Raw genomic sequence first — 19956 nt, forward strand, 5'->3', positions numbered from 1 at the left:
AGTTTATCGATTAGTACAAGCAATCAAATCTTTCCTCTTGCTAAAAAACGGTTTTTTTTCTTAAAATTTGGTGAATATTTATTTACCCATTTTTATTTATTCATTTATGTTACAGTAAGTATGGGTATCATTGTTATACTTAGGGTCGCTCTTATGGGCTCCGACTTTTTCCCACAGCAGCTACCTATCCATTGCCTCCAAGTTCGCACTTACGGTGCAAGGCACGGGTCTGCCCGCAAAATTTGTGGACAAGGCCGTTTGTCAGTGTCCACGTTTCAGCACCATAGGTGAGGACGGGAAGGACCGTACTTACACAGAGTAAAAGGAACGGGAAAGGGGAGATATCGGTAAGTTGGTCATTGAAAGCATGTAAAGAACATACTGGTAGGTACTTAGTTACCTACTTATTTAATTTAAATTATAAAATCTAAAGATTTTCAACTTTGAATACCCACCAAGAGATCTTTATATGGTTTAGACTTTAGTCCAGTTTAATTATAATGTAATAATATTTGCAGTTTATAATTTAATTGTACACAAAATAGATACAAATTAGTTTAATCACCTTTTACCTAATTTATACAATTAAAGAAAAACTTCTAACTTCACTAGTTAGAAATGATTTAATATTATCATAGATTATGCTTCGCCAACATGTCCCTTATGAGTTTATTAACTTTAACTGGTTCCTCTTGTTGCATAAAATGTCCAACTCCATCGACAACCGCAGTTTCAATGTGCGTGTACGCTTCCTTCATGACGTCCAGCAAGGAATGGCTGAGGTAGCGGTCGTTACCACCATGCACCGCGAGGAATGGCACGTTCTCCTTGTGAACTTTCTTCGAAAATGTGTATGAGAAATTCGCTCGGTAGTAATCGAGAGGCGGGGTGAATGCCACTGAAAGAGAAGTGCAAAAATTTTACCAATATGCGAGGTAAAATGTTTTTGTCAAATACCATTCCTACTTCAAAAGGTGTGTTTCATAAAAGTATGTTTAAGTATAATTTATTATTTAAAGCAATAGTTCACATTGTGCGCATTGTGCTGAACTAAATTGAAACACGTGGTTGTAGATTCAAATTACAACCGTCGTTACTTGGACTATATTTACCGGACTTACCTATATTGTTAAAAAAATTTGCTAACTAATTGAGCAACAAAAAAATTAAAAGTTGGAATAGTAAAAATATTTGAGCAGATTTTATGAACTGCACCTACTGATAATCATGAATATTTTTTCTGTAAGTTAGGTAGGTACCTACATGTAAATCCTATATATTTTTTGAATGGGTAGGTAGTTAAAGTAAGTAGGTATATAACTTACTTTGTTTTCCAAACCAATACTTGAAACATTCAATATCTTGGTCTGTGATAGACTCCTTCCCTTTGACGAGCATGGCTTGGTCGAATATTGCTAAATTATCCATTTGCAGTGATAACTCCGGAATCTTAGGAGCCCGAAACATGAACACATATCTGAAATAAAAATTAAATAGTTGGAACTAAGTGTGACAATGTCTACAAAAATATGTTAAATTTAAATTGGTACATCGTTCGGACTTGCGATAATGTCAGTTTCCAAATTCGGAATCAGTTGAAAAATGAGGTCTTCACAATAATAAATACGGTCCCAGACCACAACTTCCACTTCGTACTGTAGGAAAGATATATCATTAGCCATCTGCTATTGGATTCATCTTCATCTCCACACAAAATAGGACGCTTCTTACGATGCAGGATTGTGTTTCTTCGGATTGACTATGCAGCGTAGGCCCTACTGGTCGCTACATCGTCACTGGATGTGTTGGCGAGCGCGAAGCTTCGCCTGGGGATGAGCCCTAGGGCTCGAAGAAATAATTGGAGAGGTCGGATGGCAACGTGCTCCTAAGGGCGCCTCCTGTGAGACTCGAAACACGGCTTAGGACAATTTGACAATCTGTTTATTATCCTTTCTTCACTTACCCAGATTTTTTCCTTTGTTCGTCAGTTGTCCAAATCAACTCACTCCAAGCCTCGTGAGAGGTGCTAGCTAACATTACAAGGGCGTGCAATGCGTCCGGATATGTGTCACGAAGTCTGCAGGCCACCACTCCGCCCCAGTCGTGTGATACGAGGATACATTTCTCGTAACCTGGAGTAAATAAAATACCAATATGAGAAATTAAAATTACAGTAGGCAGCAACAATAAATATTTGTCGAATTATGAGCCATCATAATAATAAATCAGCCCCTGCATGTAACAGTAACATGACGAGGATAAAGATCAGTATAAGATCAGTAGTTTCATTAAACAAGCTGATCCTTTAGCTAAAAGGCAAAAAATCGTTTTTGTCGTAGATAGGTAATTATCACTAATGACAACGTGGATTTCCAAAAACTAAATGTAAGTACATATTTAGTTTGGTCCTACGTAACAAACTTTTTACATTTTTTGGCGATAACTCAAACTATTTATTGAAGTAAACAGCTTTTAGAGAAAGGAAGGCAGAATATGTAATAAGTTACTATCGACAAATTCGTGTCATACGTACCTACTCAATACTCATGTCTCATACCTGAAAATCTGGGCAAAAATAGGATTATCGAAGGATGATACTGAAATCAGTAGAAATAAAAATTGAAACCTGTAGCTACCTAGCTGCCGAATTAGATCTCTGATATCGTCAACCAATAACTCCATTTTGTAGAATGAAACACCTTCGGGCCTTTCAGAGTCTCCATATCCCCTCATATCGACAGCGACGCACCTAAAAATATCAGCATCATCATCATTGCGCCAGCTAACTACTGAGCACCGGCACGGGTTCCCTTCAGAATGAGAAGGCCTATAGTCTACCACCCTGGTCATGTGCGGATTGTGCAGACTTCACACACGTTTTCCCGGACACGCACCTCTATCTTTTCGGAGCTAGGTACGTGCGTAAGTATCTGAGGAAACCTGCATGCCTGAGAGTTTCCCATAATATTCTTGAAGGTGTGTAGAATCTGCCAATATCCACTTAGTCCAACAGAGCACGCCATGGAATATGCGCATGAGAATTGAGAGGGGTTTAGGGTTAGTTAGGCCATTATAGGCAACCTCATTCTGAGAGGAGACCCGCTTAGTAGTTGGCCGGCGATAATGATGTTGAATAATGTTAAAGTGATTAATTTTATAATCAGATTATTGAGGAATCAATAATAATAATAATTGTCTTCATATTTACCGATAATCTTTATTAAAGTGTACTATTTGATGGCGCCATGAATACCAAAACTCAGGGAATCCGTGAAGAAACAGCATTAACGGCTTGGATTGGTCACCGCTGTCCACGTAATGCAGTTTTATATTCTGAAAAAAAAAAACTTTAAAGTGAGTAAAAGTAGGTAAAATTATTTTTTAACCCCCGACCCAAAAAGAGGGGTGTTATAAGATTGACGTGTGTATCTGTGTATCTGTCTGTGGCATCGTAGCTCCTAAACTAATGAACCGATTTTAATTTAGTTTTTTTTGTTTGAAAGGTGGTTTGATCGAGAGTGTTCTTAGCTATAATCCAAGAAAATCGGTTCAGCCGTTTAAAAGTTATCAGCTCTTTTCTAGTTACTGTAACCTTCACTAATCGGGGGTGTTATAAATTTTTAATTTACACTTGTTAATGAATAAGTTAGTACCTTTAAGTACTTGGAGTAGTTAGTACAAACATACACACACACACACTCACACACATACACACAAACTTTCGCCTTTATAATATTAGTGTGATTTCAAGAGATGGAATATATTTATAATCATAGACAATATATCCATCCTACACTGGTTCGATGCCCAGCTGAATTAATTTGGAAAGTTAACATTTCTAAAAGTATAATATACTCTGCTACTTAGATGTTTCTTGACTTTGCTCAGACTTAAGATACTGTTAAAATAAGACAGCGTTATAATGCTGGCATAAATCTGTCTCGTTTTAACTGAAACTTAAATCTGAACAAAGTCAAAGTACACTCTATACATCTCAGCCTTAGACCTGCGCAAATATGGTGCAATTTACTTCAGCTTGCACTAAGTAGGTACCTGCCTACTTATTTTTCGATCATTGTACGATATGCCATCGAATGAAATTTTCAGATCTTACCTAAGCACCTAATAGGTACTTACGATTATTAGTTAGCACGATAATGTCTACATCACCTACATCACGTTGATCTAGCCTAGCCGTGTGTGCAATCATGTTACTGAAACTGACCCACGCAAGCCGTTACGCTTTCTGGTACATGAGCTCCACCGGGGACTCGAACCTGTTTCACAGTAGGTAGTTCTAGTTCTAGTCGCACTTGTTGATATCATAATTCATAAGTCATACATAACATACATACGTCTAATTTTTATTTTACGTAAGGTAAGCGTAAAGATACTAAGATACCTGCCTTATTGTAAGATGTATCCTTATATGATGGGTAATTACTAATTATATAATACCTACTTATATATACCTACTAGCCGATGCCCGCGACTTCGCCCGCGTGGATTTAGGTTTTTCGAAATCCCGTGGGAACTCTTTGATTTTCCGGGATAAAAAGTAGCCTATGTGCTAATGCAGGATATTATCTATTCCACAGCCAAATCCGTGTAGTAGTTTTTGCGTAAAGGAATAACAAACATACACACACACACACACACATACAAACTTTCGCCTTTATAATATTAGTGTGAAGTGTGACTACTACTACTATATTTACCTACTATTCTATATGAATGTATCTATTTATATAAGTTTCGTAATGCTATTCTGATAATATAGAATAGTATCTTTACTAGTTAGATAGGTACCTACCTACTGTAAGTAACTACAAACTTAAACTTCTTGACCTTGGATGAATGATACCACTATCGCTATACCACCTAACGACCTTCACCTTGTGTTATGTAGGTATAGCAGATTTTTATTCGCGCGATTTATTTTCCGCTACGGAATTTCACCTAGCCTGCACTGCGATGCGGTGAGCGCCATACAAATCCATACTGCACAAAATATTCGCGCGAATTTAACACCGCACCGCGCAGAATTTGTATCAAATCACAGGGTTTTTCAGCGCGAATTTTATATCGGTAGTATTATGGTTGCAAGTAGTGTTGTTATGGATATCCATATCCGTAACCGAAACTATCGGATATCCGAAATAAAAAAATATCCGTAACCGTAACTGAATCCGTAATAAAAGTTTTGGATAGTTTCGGATAGGGCGGAGTCTAACTAAATACTACACTCGTACGAATTAACTGTGCACTCCGCTGGAATGCGACACCTTCATCAGTTCACATTTTACAGTTCCTTAAAAAATTAATATCCGTAACCGAAACTATCGGATAATCCGAAATAAGTTAATATCCATAACCGTAACCGAAACCGATATTATTTTTTACCAATATCCATATCCATATCCGGATCCGAAATTATATATCCATAACATCCCTAGTTGCAAGTGTTGCTGAGTTGTGAAAAAAAACGCGCGATTTTTATTCGCTGTGCGGGCTAGCTCTATCTATTTATTATGCTAAAATGTATGTACACACTTAAATATTATAACACATAAAGTCAGTTTGACGTAGATACCTACTAGCACTGGCAAATACATAGATACTCGATAGGTATTCATAACTTCGTTCGTTGGCAATTCAATAGGTAGGTATTCATCTCATAACTAATTTATTCGCATTGTAACGGCTCTCAATTAATAGCATGTTTACAGCTCATTGATTTTAATTTTATATTCGTTTGGTCAAGGCCATTGTACCTAAAAGCAATCAGATATGCCACCTGTTTAGACGCCCACAAGTAGTTTTTTAGTAAAAAGCAAAATTCTGGGGTGTAGCTTACAATTATTTAGTTCCACTAGTTGTACTAAATAATTATATCCATAAAAATCCTGATTGTATACTTAGATATCAAGTAACCGACCATTATTACTTTTTCCTTACCAAAGATTGTACAGACAGTGTGACAGGTACCTACTATCCCATGTGGTGAAGATCTGATGAACACTTAGTTTAGAAAATGGAAGACGAAAGTCTGATGATATAGCTAGTACCTAGGCAAACGGGCCGAATTTAGAACCACCTACTTTTTGGAAGTCAGTTAAAAAATTAATATACCAATCACCTACTAGGTATACAAAGTACCTAACAAGTAAGTAGGTAGATAGATTAAATATCTTAAGATTAGGGACTAGGGTGCCATCCATTAGGATTTCCCCGGATTTTTCCTACTTTGTCGCCGTGCCGGGCAGGCTTGTTTTTGCGTATTGTTCAGGTTTTAAACAGTGAATTAAAGCAATTACGGATATTCGTTATTCTCGTCCTATCTTATAGATTTCAGGGATGACAACCCTGGTAAGGGTGACAGGGAACCTATCGGTTGCCACTGGCCACATTACACAGCACGACAATCGCCAAGACGTAGCTATCTATACAAGATTCATCTCTCTGAAGTCATCCTTAAATACTATCTGCTTATTATGTCTTTACTACCTTACCTAATATACCTAGACATAAAAAGATAGCATAGAAGCATTACCAGCGTTTTTCGCCTTATCATTAAACTATCGATAATACTATTTTGTTGGAGCCTTATCATTTTGAAATGTTTCCTATTTTTAACCGATTTCTGTTCTATTAATGATATTATAGAATAGATATTGTAATTAATTTTGTAGAATGAGCCATGTTCAGTGATCAGACCGGGTACCTATATACTTACATAAATGCAAATGCAATGTGGAAGTGGGGCAAATGAATACAGAAAAATTCAAAATGACAGTTCACTAGTTAATAATATCGTTAAATATTTTTTTCTATGCATAGTAAATATTATAATTATTGTAGGTACTTATTACAATTGTACAATTAACAAGTGTAAAATAAAATTATTTTATTTTTTAAATTACAGTAACTAGAAAAGAGCTGATAACTTTCAAACGGCTGAACAGATTATAGCTAAGAACACTCTCGATCAAGCCACCTTTCAAACAAAAAAAAAAACAAAAAAATCGGTTCATTAGCTACGATGCCACAGACAGATACACATATACACAGATGCACACGTCAAACTTATAACACTCCTCTTTTTGGGTCGGGGGTTTAAAAAATTGGATAATGGACATAAAAAGTTTATAACATTTTAAGTAAAAAACGGGATTTGTGTTATATTCTGCCCCACCGAGGCGACGCGACGATGCTGGGAGCACAAGCTACTGAAAACGGGGAAAATTTGATTATAATTGGAAAGTAAAAAGTTGCGCTTTGCAAACTTTTTGCAGCGCTTTTTGCTTTCAGGTTAACTTAGCGACTATATTTTCAGGCTTTTTGAGTCCTAGTTTCCCTCCTAAATATTACCTCAAATTGGTTTACGAATATATTTCTTTATTTTACTGATTTTGGATATTTGCATCGATAAGTACTTACATTTACTTTGATATATTTGTGTACACCATACTTCGGGTCAACCAAACACGCCGGTGGTACCAATTTCAGTTTCATCGCCCATGGATCACTGAACGGATTAGTTACATACTTCAGAAGAATTTTAAACAGCACCAGTGAGCAGTAAAATGCTGTTAAGGCATTGGCTATGAAAAAACGGTAAACTATAGTCACGACACTCATATTATTATTTGCACTTCGCTGTACCTACTCGGTACTTTCAAGTTTTTACTAAAGACGTTGAATATTGCCGGGTTCTACGATCGGACTGACGAATTATAACCGAACGACCACGTAACAACTGATGTTAGTAGTGCCATACCTAACTATACTAACCTATTTTGTTCAGACCACGTAGCGTGTAATTTAAAGTCCTTCATAGTTCAAATCACAAGATAGGCGTCATAATGGCACGTATATCCAATCATAATTAGGGTTACGTACCCGAAGAGTAGCAATGGGACCCTATTACTCCTCCGCCTCCGTTGTCCGACCGTCTGCTTGTCTGTCAACGAGATGTATCTCATGAACCGTAGCTAATGGGTAGAGAGCTGAAATTTTCACAGATCGTGTATTTCTATTACCGCTGTAACATCACATAATATAATTTCAAAATGGCGGCCATGAATTTTTTTTGAAGAGCAACTGCTGAGTTTCTTGTCGGCTCTTCGTGTGTGAGTCCGACTCGCGGATCGGTCGACCGAGGCGAGTTTTCCGAGTCCACTTTGCATTTTTTGTCTTTCTATCTGTCCATTCGTCCATCAGAACGTCTTCAATTAATGAAAATAATACTAACTAAGTAATTACTTCAAATTCAGAAATAAAATGTAAACCGGTAACCTATTTAACCAAAAAATACATAATTGAAATGTATAATTAACTAAACAATTTTTTTAAGCAGGGTGCTCATAGATACAAATGGGGGCTAAAAAAGCAAACTTTTAAGTAGCTTTATTTTTTAACCCCCGACCCAAAAAGAGGGGTGTTATAAGTTTGACGTGTGTATCTGTGTGTCTGTGTATCTGTGTATTTGTGTGTCTGTGTATCTGTGTATCTGTCTGTGGCATCGTAGCGCCTAAACGAATGAACCGATTTTAATTTACTTTTTTTTTGTTTGAAAGGTGGCTTGATCGAGAGTGTTCTTAGCTATAATCCAAAAAAATTGGTTCAGCCGTTTAAAAGTTATCAGCTATTTTCTAGTTTTCTTGTAGAAAAGAAGGTTAGATAACCCTTAGGTTCATAATATTCAAGTGTCAATTGACAAATGTCAAGCTGTCAAGATGGACGTTGCCTAGATATACATAATTATTTATTTGAAAATGATTTGTCGGGGGTGTTGAAAATTTTTAATTTACACTTGTTTTACAAGTACACAGACTTATGGGATGTCAAAACACACGACTATTTTCTTTCCAATAATTATTGTACTTCGAAAATTGACGTTTTGTTTTGGGGGGCAATCAAACTCGCTGTTTTTAGACCTATTTTGCCTCGGAGTCTAGCTAGGTATCTCGAACGGTTTATTATCAAAAACTATATAACAAACCTAATAATTTACAGGATATCCTGTAGTTAATAGAACATTTAAAATATACACTCTCCCTAACTGATCAATCATCAATCAATCTTGTGCTCCCGCGCGGTAGATATCCCTTCGCATCTCTTCTATCTATCCGCCATTGAGACCTAAAAATCAATACTGTGCATTTGCTCAAGTTACTTGCAGAACAATGTATCTAACTATGTAATAAAAAGCAAAGATAAACATAGATAAAAGTTTATTTAAGAAAATTAACCATCATAGTATTTAGTAAATATTTTACACAAGAAATTAACTTTTGCCACATAGACTTAAAAATAAAATTAAAGATATTAGGTACCTAATATGATAAAATGACACACCCCTACTACCAGTAGAGTGGAGCCCAGGCGCAGCGTCTTTTTAGAGTTCCGTAGCCAAAGGGTAAAAACGGAGCCCTATTAATGTCATTCTGCTGTCTGTGTCTGTCTGTCTGTCTGCGTGTCACAGGTCTTTAGCTCGTAGACTAAATGAGTTACAAATCTGACATTTTGGTATTTGGTGTAGAAGCTTCTTTCGCATGATGGTGGATATATTAAGTTCTATGACAAATGACAATCCATTAGTAGCAATAAATCCATTAGTATCTGATAAATGCAAAATTATCTCTATCTGTTTGTAACCTTTTTACGGCTTATCCAATGAACTGATTTTGACCAAAGGCACTGAGACAGCTTCAATTTTGGTGACGAATATCGGTTCCTTTTTCTTCCGTGAAAATCTTCGGAATCGGAAAATTCGGAGTTTCGGAGAGAATGAGATCTCCGAAAAATATATATGTAAAAATATAATTAAGAACTCTGTAATAAAGGCGATCATACACTGCTGAAAGAACCACCAGAGGCTCTTGTTTCATTCTGAAAACGCAAATGAAACTGATTAAATCGACCGCTTCAGACGCGACAGTAAAAAATACCTCTTGCAGCACTGCCGGTACTTGCATCTCATGGTATGCGATCACCTTAACTTTGCACTTGATCAGTATTACTCTCTTGACACAAACGACTGTTAAATAAATAATAGAAATCGACAAACGTTAACTTCACATCAACATTCTAATCATTTTCAGATACTCTTCTAAGTCTAGGACGAACGGGTTCAATATCTCTGAAAAGATCTTCAACATTGTCTGGCGGAGGAACTATATCCAAATTTTCTATCTCCCTCCACAAGTCATAGTCGCTCACGACACCTCCAGAAAGCATTCTAGAAGGATCCAAACTGTATGTGGTAACAACATTAGGAAAATTTTGATTTGGATTCGCATTGAGTCTCTCCATAGTTTCCTTTTCTATACGTTCTAAACGTTCTAGCACTTTCGATGGGTCTGCGTCTTTTGGTCTTGCATTGAAGTCAATGTCTATTTCAATTCTGAAAATAATAAATATTATGTATTATGAATTTGGTAATAATTGATTGTATAGGTACTAAACTTGACAGGGCTAAAGCTATGATAGTTTATCTTTTTGAGCAAGGCGCATTATGAAAAGGCATTAGGTAAGTTGGTAGGTACCTATACTTTTACTTTACTATCAAGTGACAAAGTAACAAGTCTAGAAAATTTAGTACCTACCTAGGCACCAGTGATTGTTTAACCTGTTGCAATCAACTGCATGAGAAATCATTAAATAGACATAATTATAATATTATGGTTATGGTCATTTTATTGCAAACACATACCTAACTAGATATTATATGTACGTATACATTTTATGTGCCTCGGTTCAATTTTAATAACAATTATTATGAAGGCTCTCTCCTATCTAATAATTTAATGTTTCAAACGAAATTTACTGTTTATTGTTAGGATCGAATCTAATAGGTAATAAACCTCTACTTCCTGAATGAAACTGTACTGCTTTCCAATTTTTTTTAAATTTATCGTCGTTCAGGGGTTCGGGTTCAAAGTTTTAGAGAAATTTCGAAGATCCAAAAACTGCAACTTCGACCCATCTTGATCAGTTTCAATTTATACTGTCAACATAATACACCCACCTCAGAATTTCTGTGAAAGAAAAACATCAACACAAATTCTTTGGTAAGAGGGCGTGCTGAATTCCGAAACGCAAACGACATTTAGGTTTCCATTTTTAACTTACAATATTGCTAAATCTGTTTGACAGACAAACACACTTTCACATTTAAAATGTTAGTATAATCACAGAGTAAGGATATGGTATTACATACAGAGGTTCTTAGAGCCGAAGACAGATAAATCGTGCGAATTGCGGGACGAAGACCGAACTGGCCTATAATAATACGCGACAGGACGAGATAGTAATTGGGCTATGAGGCAGGGGGACGCCCTGCACACCCGCACGTCAGCCGCGCTACCCCGCACGTCAGCCGCGCTACCCCGCACGTCAGCCGCGCTACCCCGCACGTTAGCGCGAGCGCTGTGCGGGTGTGCGGGGCGTCCTCACCGCGATTGCCATCTCGTCCTATACGTAGTTAGGGCCCTGTGTTGAAGAGTCATCATGGTCGTCATTTACCACGAGATGAAAGCTGTCAGACTATTGTCATTCTTTATACTGTGGTGTAAGTTGTAACTTTGTTTACCCAGTGTCTTCCTTGAACTTGGCCCATTGCTCGGCGCTGGGTGCGCGCGGTATTTCTGCGGCGAGAGCCCGACAGGCTGCCTCCATTGTATTCTCCACGATTTCTAATTCCACTGTAACAAAAGTCACCTTATTTGGAGACCTCTCAAACAATCTTACTAGCGTCACCAGCGAAAATTTCCGATTTTTCAGGTTCCGTACCGTGATAGCCTAATGGTTGACGTTCGCTTTCTATTCGGGAGGTCCCGCAGTTCGATCCCGGGCACCTCTAACTTTTCAGAGTTATATGTGTTTAAGCAATCAAATATTCTCTAACGGTGAAGGAAAACATCGCGCGGAAACACGGAAACGCATACTTCAGAGGTCTCCATGTCTCAAAGGTATGTATAGTCTACCTATCTGCACTTGGCCAGCGTGATAGACCAACCCTTCCAAGAACCAAACCCTTCTTATTCTTAGAAGCCCCGCGCTCAGTTAAGTAAGCCGGCCATGAATTGATCATGATGATGAAGATGATGATGGTAATGAGGGTTCTGTACGTCTGAATTAAAAACTATAAGTAGGTACATACGTAGCTTAGGTAGAAAGTTTCAGCTTAGACATGCAGCATTAGAAACATTTAATCGTATTATAACTATCATAATTAATTTTCCGAAGAATCAACTAACTAAATTGCAACATGATCGTTAATTTTTATGCATTTTAATTTTTTAACATAAACTTCAATTTTTATCTAACGTTTTTATACAAGGTACCTACTAGAGCTACCTAACAGTTATTTAGAGAGTTCAGAACATGCATTACATAATCTAACAAAACTGACAATTTTGGTTTGTAATAATTTATACAAGCGAGAGTTACGATATGAGTTATCATTGTTAATCCACTCGAAGTGTCAATAGTGTGTAATGAGACACACAAAGAGAAATTTCAAATGTAAGCAGCAGTGACACGGCTGTTTGCGCAACCGAGCCTAAACTTCGGTATTTTTGGCAGTTCAAAGGGAAAACTCGACAAAGCGGAAAAACGAGATGTGATGAATAGGTACGGCAAAAAAATGAGTTAAGTGCGTGCCGGATAAACATGAAGGGTTAATTTCATGGTGGTCCTGAAAAACATAGGCTATAATTTTATTTTTAGAAAAATTAGAGATCCCTACGAAAATTGGAACAAGCTACCCGTACGAAGCCGGGGCGGGTCGCTAGTATTCAATAAAATATCTTACCACCAAGTTTTCAACATAACTGAATGTGTTCAGTGAAACATACCTACATATCTAATTATTGTCTATAAGTAGGTACTGTCTTATGTAAGTGAGCCTGTAATTAAGATTCTATTCATGCCGGATCATAATCTTAACCATTTACCTTTGATTTACCTACACGTACCTACCTACTTACGTATGCCTAAGGAATACAAATAAGCTGAATCATGTTTCAACAAAACAATGAAGTCCTTACTGTGGGCATGGTAACATTTTTATTACGTCAACATTTTTTGCCTATTTGTCTAAAAACACTATTTCGCTGTTATCATAGTAAAGTTATTGAGTAGAAATCAATCAAGGGTAAACTTAAAACTGCAAATCATTGAATACGAAACATTTTATACAATTATGATCTTTTGACACTATTCCCAATTTTTTGCCATTCCTAAAACAACTGTGAGGTATCATGGGACAAGAAGCATTACCAAACCAATGAAGCTCCACGTGCCCATTATACCCATTACATGTCGCGGGACACCCAACAAAAGTCAAACTTCTTAAGAATTGTATCTGAACTCTGGTATAGTCTCGCTCACTCATATTAATGGCGAAAACACAAAAAATATGCATTACTCAGCAAGGAGTGCGTTTATCGTCACGTTCGTTCATTCGTATAACTTTTTGCGATATGGATTCCCAAGTTCCATCTTCAAAAGCAGTAGCTGACTTCAAACAGCATTCCAAGAACGAATTACTATATGAACGTAAACCACGTATTTTGAGCACTGTGTTTTCAGACGTCATTATCGCCGAGTAGGCAAGTACGTACACTAAAAAAATGCGTTGCTTGCGACGCACTATGACGTTCAGTGCATAGTCATTATGTTCAATCGGCAAAAGGGAAATTGATGCAATTTGCACAAACATGCAAAATATTTCGCCTAATGCTCATAAAAACGTCTGAGCACGATGCAACAACGCTTCTCACGAATCGGCGATAAACATAATAATTATTCTTATTAGATTCCAACATTGTTGCGTCAAAAGTAGGACAGACAACAGCTTGGTATTTGGCCAACATGGAGAACTAAGTGTTTACCCAAAAGAGATAGTTCTGAACTTTCTTCGATTACCAACCTTTGCTAGTTTTTGTTTAAACTTGGGTAAATAAGTTGGTCAACTTGGGCAAACACTGGCAATGAATGGCACTTAGGTGGGAGCGGCCAGCGGGCCGGGAAGCGGGCGCAATGCCATACTTTCCATGCCGCTCGGCACCCGCTCTCGATTAGGACATTAGGTCTTTCTTCCAATCCATACTGATATTATAAATGTGAAAGTGTGTCTGTCTGCTAGCTTGTCACGGCCCAACAATTTAACCGATTTTGATGAAATTTTGTACAGAGTTAGCTTACATTCTGGGGAAGGACATTTTTACCAATTTTTTGAAAGGTACAGAGTTAGCTTGCATTCCGGGGAAGGACATTGGCTACTTTTTATCCCGAAAAATCAAAGAGTTCCCACGGGATTCTTAAAAGCCTATCCGTTTAACCGATTCATATGAAATTTGGTACAGCTTACGTCCCGGAAACTGACATAGACAACGGGATAAATCCCGTAAAATTAAAGAGTTCCTACGGGATTTTTAAAAACCTAAATCCACGCCTGATACACTTGCGGCCAGTAAAGACCCGATTATAGACCTCTGTAATGAAATCCTTTCTTCAGCTTAGTAGCAAATTCCGAGCAAGTAGGAAAAAATGTAAGTACATAATAGCATATCATCTAGAAAATTTGGTAGGTTTACTTTGCTAAGTATTTGAATTTACGTAGATAGAGTTTGACTCACTCGAACTGCGGAGCTTTTCCTTCGGCGATCGTCTCAAGGCTCGCGCAAGATTTCCACAGACTGGATCGTGTGATGTCAATTTACTTCCGCTGCTACGCCATTCTTCATCTAAGCCATTCGTGAAAAAAATATACGGGTGAATTTAGCTGATTTTACAACATGGTCTTTTTCTAAGAGAAATCTTATATCGGTGTGTTTTCTGTATTCCATAAGAAAGATAATTATCAGATTCCATTTCTGATTGTGGGATTTTAGGAACTACTGGCATCATTTTTAATATCGGTAGAGGGATTCGTTTTTGGATTTATCACAACTTTCTTTTCTTTATTTCTATTAGGTTCTCCATTTCGTATAAGACTTACCCATAAGCGTGTTCATAATCTGCAACCTACTTGGAGCATCTATGCTCCTTTCTAAAGCCGTCTTTGGTCGTCGTGGCAGCTCAGGTCGATTTGGTCGGATTCCCGCACACTCGGTGGTAGCTGGACGTTGATGGGATAATCTCTTACGTTTGCTAACCAGTTCCTCTTTTGAATTGCCGCTTGGACTCTATAAGTATTATACTTAGTATTATGAACGTAAAGTAATATAATGCAGTAGGTAGTATAACGCATGTTTACTCATGTCCATTAAATTACCGTCCACACTACCCGAAGTGGAGATGATGGGGATGTTATAGAGCGAGAAGTTTTGCTGCCATACTAGAAATAAATAAATCTCTAAAACGTGCGTAGTTGCTTGAAGGGAATGCTTGGTAAAATTATTATATCTGAAGAATGAAGCGACGAAATAAAATCAATAACGATTTCTGGTTGCATCGTCGTCGTTGAAAAATACTCACAGTTTTCGACAAAATTATGTCTTCTGAAGACTACTACTGCAATTTTGATAAGTGCAAAAGCTATTGAGTAAGTAAGTACATCCTAAATTACAGAAAAACAGCCGCTGAAGTTAAAATCTCCAAGGCCACAGTAATCGGGCTGGAAATATATCTATCGTTTAGATACTTCAGCTTACTTGTGATATGCTCGAAGGTCCAGGTCTAGGCTCTTGTGACGCTCCTACATCATTAGGCAACGACTTGGGTTTATCCGCCTCCGTATCACTTTCTGCACTATCATGAGCAGATCCTTCCGACAGTATTTCTTCCGGAATTTCATCTGCATTTTAACACCAAGCATCTTTAGCAAAAATTTATGTTGGAAGTAGAATGTCATTGATAGAATGTAAAGAAAAACTGAAGAAGAGTCATCATCTCGCTTTCTCTTTTGTAGGTACCTGATCCATGCCACTACCACCACCATCACAAAGGCACACACACTTGCACAAAAGCAAGTAGACGGATACAAAAGCGAACTAGGTAAGTGAAAGATGCAGTCCAGTCAACCTTTGGGCATGCATTAAACCCATAAAACAGTTATATTTTCTTGGTTCTGTTATAATGGTAGACACAAAAAAAAAGAAGAACTAAAGTGTCAAATGAAAAAAAAACCAATACATTTAGTAAATGTCACGAAAGTTTAAAAAAAGTCTCAAATAGCACAGGTATTTCGAAGGTTATTATTAGCAACTTACCTTCTTCCTCTGGGTTCAAGGGGATATCATCTAAAGTCACAAGCATCGGTAAAGCAGACGCAACAAGTGAACGGTAGTTGAACGTGTCCGAAATGGGGGTCCCTCGCAAAGTCAATCGGCGCAGCGAACTGCAAACTCCTATGGTCCACAAGCGACTCGATTCTTCTATGGGGTTGCTGTAAAATTTCTCAATGTCTAGCGCTGGTTTTCTTAATTACACTGATCTTCAGCGCCGACAACGATCAAGTAGAGTCAGTGCCGTTTTGTCAGCATTATCACAGAATACTTAATAGTATACTATTAGTATAGTATAATATACTTTGGTGTTATTCACTTTCACTTCGTAGCATTGCATGTTGAGCTATCAGTCCTGATAATCAGTGTAAGAAGAAAACCAGCGTGATCCAGTCTATATAAATAAACTTTTCAGCTATCATCATTCGGTGGCAAACCCACAACCACTTTTTTAACGAAAATATGGAGAAAGGAACTCCAGAATCCAAATGATTCCCAGTTAGTTTAAAAAGTTGAATAAGTCTTTCCATGTGTGTACCAATAGATCCATTTCAATCAGAACACAAAAATTAGAATACCTAGATATTGACTACAACGATTTAAGAGTTATGTCAGAACTCAGAAGTAATTTTGGCAAAATAAGTAGTTGGTAAAAGAATTGACGTTTTTAACAGAAAGTCCAAATAAGTATCTTACTCGGCTAAATTAAGCGTATGTAACTTCTGCATGGCCGCCAACGGATGCAGCTCGTGAAGGCGGTTGGCGGCCGCGTGCAGCTCCCTCAAAGCACCCAGGCCCCAGATGCCATCCAAGGATGTCAAGCCACATCTGTTTACGCTTAGGTTCTACAAGCAACAATAGCGATAATAGTCATGGTAAGTTATAATTAGGGGTGGTTTTCATTCATAATTGATGCCCTAGATATTGATTGTGAGTAAAGTTAGTAGGTAGTGTCAATTTGAATTTGAATAGGATAAGGGACATTCTGTACAACAATCTTAGTCCCTAACATTAGCGAGCGTTGCGCGTGGATCGGTTTATGTGGAAACTTTTACTAAACGACGGATATCATCGGCACTGAATCGATTAGATGCGATCGCCACGCGCGGCTCTATAGCCTCATCATCGATCGATGGCATCGAGCCTTCTACTATAGATCAATGGCATCGATCGAACTCCGCGTTACGTCGATTGAGTGGCGGTAACCCCTCAGACAGAATAATTAACAGTACCTACCAAGGTGAATATAATAAGGATATTAGGTACCATAACCTAAACAAGTTTAGATCTGTCATGGCACGCAAAAAATATTAGCAGGAAAACGTACTTCGATTTTTTTTCAACGAAACGTACCTTCAAATGAACTAATCCAATGCCAAGGTCGCGCAAGGACGAGATAGCGCTTCCGTCAAGCGTGAGCGAGCGTAAGCGCGGAGCGAGCACGTGCAGCCGCCGCAGACCCACGCGCTCCGCGATCACCCGCAACTTTGCCTCACGAATCGTCAGCACTTCCTCGTCCGTTGTCACGCCACTGCTCTCTTTCTACAAGGATAAAGAGAATAACTAACCAAAAAAAAAATCGTCAGGGCATCCTCGTCTGTTGTCACGCCACAACTAGAAAAGAAGTCGAACCGCAGTCGTAGCATAAATATGATATTTTACTAGTATATCAATTTAAGTACCTATGTTTCAAAAGTAAGTAATTTAAGTAAACGTCCAAAAGATTTCTTACCAAAAGTTCAATGAGTGTCAGTTCTCTCGGTATAACAATGCGTCTGTATCCGGGCAATCTTCTCTCAAGTTCATCTTGGCCCGGCGGCTGTTCCGGGTCAGGCGGAGGCATTGCCAACATCCTTAACACAAAACGTTCAAGTAATGTAAATTTCCAACAAGTTCTTTCCTCGCTTGACCCAATTTCGGCCAAGGCGAACAATTTCAACTAAAATTACCCATGGGAAATATTGTAGTGCAGTGTGTGCGCAAAAAAGGTGCACTACGGTAGTTCGGCAATTCGACACGACCGAAAAAAGATCAGGTGCAGCATCAGCAGCCACTAACTTTTAGGCCCAACCAAGGACTCCAAATCGGGACCTTCAGATCCAAAACCGGATAAGCTAGCCTCTAAACCGACGAGGCAGTTGCCTAGTGCCAAAACACTATTCACTGACAAGAAAATACCTAATAATAATAATCATTAGTTTGTCATTATGTCTGCGACGCCTGTCGTAAAAGTTGCAAAATCCCACGATATTTTTGCTTAGTAAAAAACAGTAGGCTAGATGTTTCACATCTAGCCAGGACACTGTTTTACGATCTATGCAATCTTCATTAATGTCAGGGAAATACCAACGGGCAATAACGTCTACTGGTCTCGGGCCGCCATATCGTAATTAGTAAAGCATGCTTCTCGTAGGTGTCGTTGTACCAAAAGGTGCCTAAACATTGCGCCAGTATCTACTAATCTGTGCCGCTACTAACGCCCATGCGTGTCACACGATTAAGGTATAATGCGTAAAAAATAGCCTCGATAGCTCAACGGTTGAGGAGCGGACTGAATTCCGAAAGGTCGGCGGTTCAAACCCCACCCGTTACACTATTGTCATACCCACTCCTGGCACAAGCTTTACGCTTAATTGGAGGGAAAAGGGGAGTATTAGTCATGATTAGCATGCCTAATATTCTTTAGGCCAGTTTCAAATATCATGTCAAAAGTACAATTTTAGTCCTTATAATAAAGGTATGGCCATACCTTATGGTCTTACTTTTGTCATGACAGTTGACCCATAGAGTTAAAATGGCGCGTGAGAAGTCACTTTGTACGGACTATACAAATCTGTCTTCATTTTTAAAATACTACTATTAGCTTTCCTGTCTGGAGTTTTTTTTATATTTTTGATTAAAACCTAGAAATCTACGATAAAGTTAGTGAAGTATTATACCTAAAAAGTGGAGTAGCGCGAACATTCTGCGGTTCTGGCGAGCTGGCACTGGAGATTTCTGACCGCGGTGATGGTGATGCGATTACGCTTGGTGTCCGTGGAGCCGAGCCCAGCTCCACTTTTGGCGCTTCCAGTACTGGCATTATCGTCAAAATTCCTTGTTATGAGAACAAAAGGTTTCTTGAATGGTATGGTTTAGTTGTATCGACAAGATCTGATGCTGTTTATTTGGTACATGACTACGTGAATACCACAAGTACCTACTTATGTATTTTGCAACCGAACTATTAAGTATATTTCAAAAGCTCCATAGTTAATGTCTTGGTAAAATTATTTGCTAGTTGTTTTTTAGTACGTGGGTAATGGAAATTATTTCAAAATAATAACTTTTTGCTCCTTTTTGCTTTATCTCAAAAAATAACAAACCTGTGTTGCTAACAGCAACAGTATTTTGATATTTTGCTAGCAAATTATTGAGGACCTGGCATGACCCATGACCTCCTCACATAGGACCTCACACACAAGACGTGTAAAGTAGGCTTAAGAAACTTTCTGTTGGTGGCGCCAGATGCTTGCAACAAACAGCAAACAACAAGCACTGGCAAGCGTATGGACAGATGTTTGCGTAGTTTGCGTGTGCTTGAAAGTGATACCTATTTACATGACATACTCTTTGGCCAACGCTTGCGAGTGTAATGTCGCTGCAAGCCTAACACATGGTGTTAGGCTTGCAGCGACATTACACTCGCAAGCGTGGTATGCACTGATGAATTCTATGA

The 19956-nt window shown here is 38.2% G+C and overlaps 1 protein-coding gene across 1 annotated transcript; it reads right to left on the reverse strand.

Annotated features, from left to right (window-relative positions):
• Positions 1 to 485: 485 nt before the first annotated feature.
• On the reverse strand, positions 486 to 19589 carry LOC123866292. The gene is made up of 15 exons (XM_045907747.1): positions 19178 to 19589; positions 17971 to 18091; positions 17592 to 17780; positions 16935 to 17083; positions 16224 to 16399; positions 15666 to 15808; positions 15011 to 15197; positions 14649 to 14756; positions 11597 to 11708; positions 7441 to 7540; positions 3209 to 3333; positions 2637 to 2749; positions 1964 to 2132; positions 1326 to 1477; positions 486 to 898 (listed from the first exon to the last, which is right to left on the reverse strand). The coding sequence occupies exons 1-15, from the start codon at positions 19318 to 19320 to the stop codon at positions 633 to 635; spliced, it is 2253 nt and encodes a 750-aa protein (XP_045763703.1). The 5' UTR covers positions 19321 to 19589; the 3' UTR covers positions 486 to 632.
• Between the last annotated feature and the right edge of the window lie 367 nt (positions 19590 to 19956).

Source organism: Maniola jurtina, chromosome 6 (assembly GCF_905333055.1).
Source record: "Maniola jurtina chromosome 6, ilManJurt1.1, whole genome shotgun sequence".
NCBI classification, from domain to species: Eukaryota; Metazoa; Arthropoda; class Insecta; order Lepidoptera; family Nymphalidae; genus Maniola; species Maniola jurtina.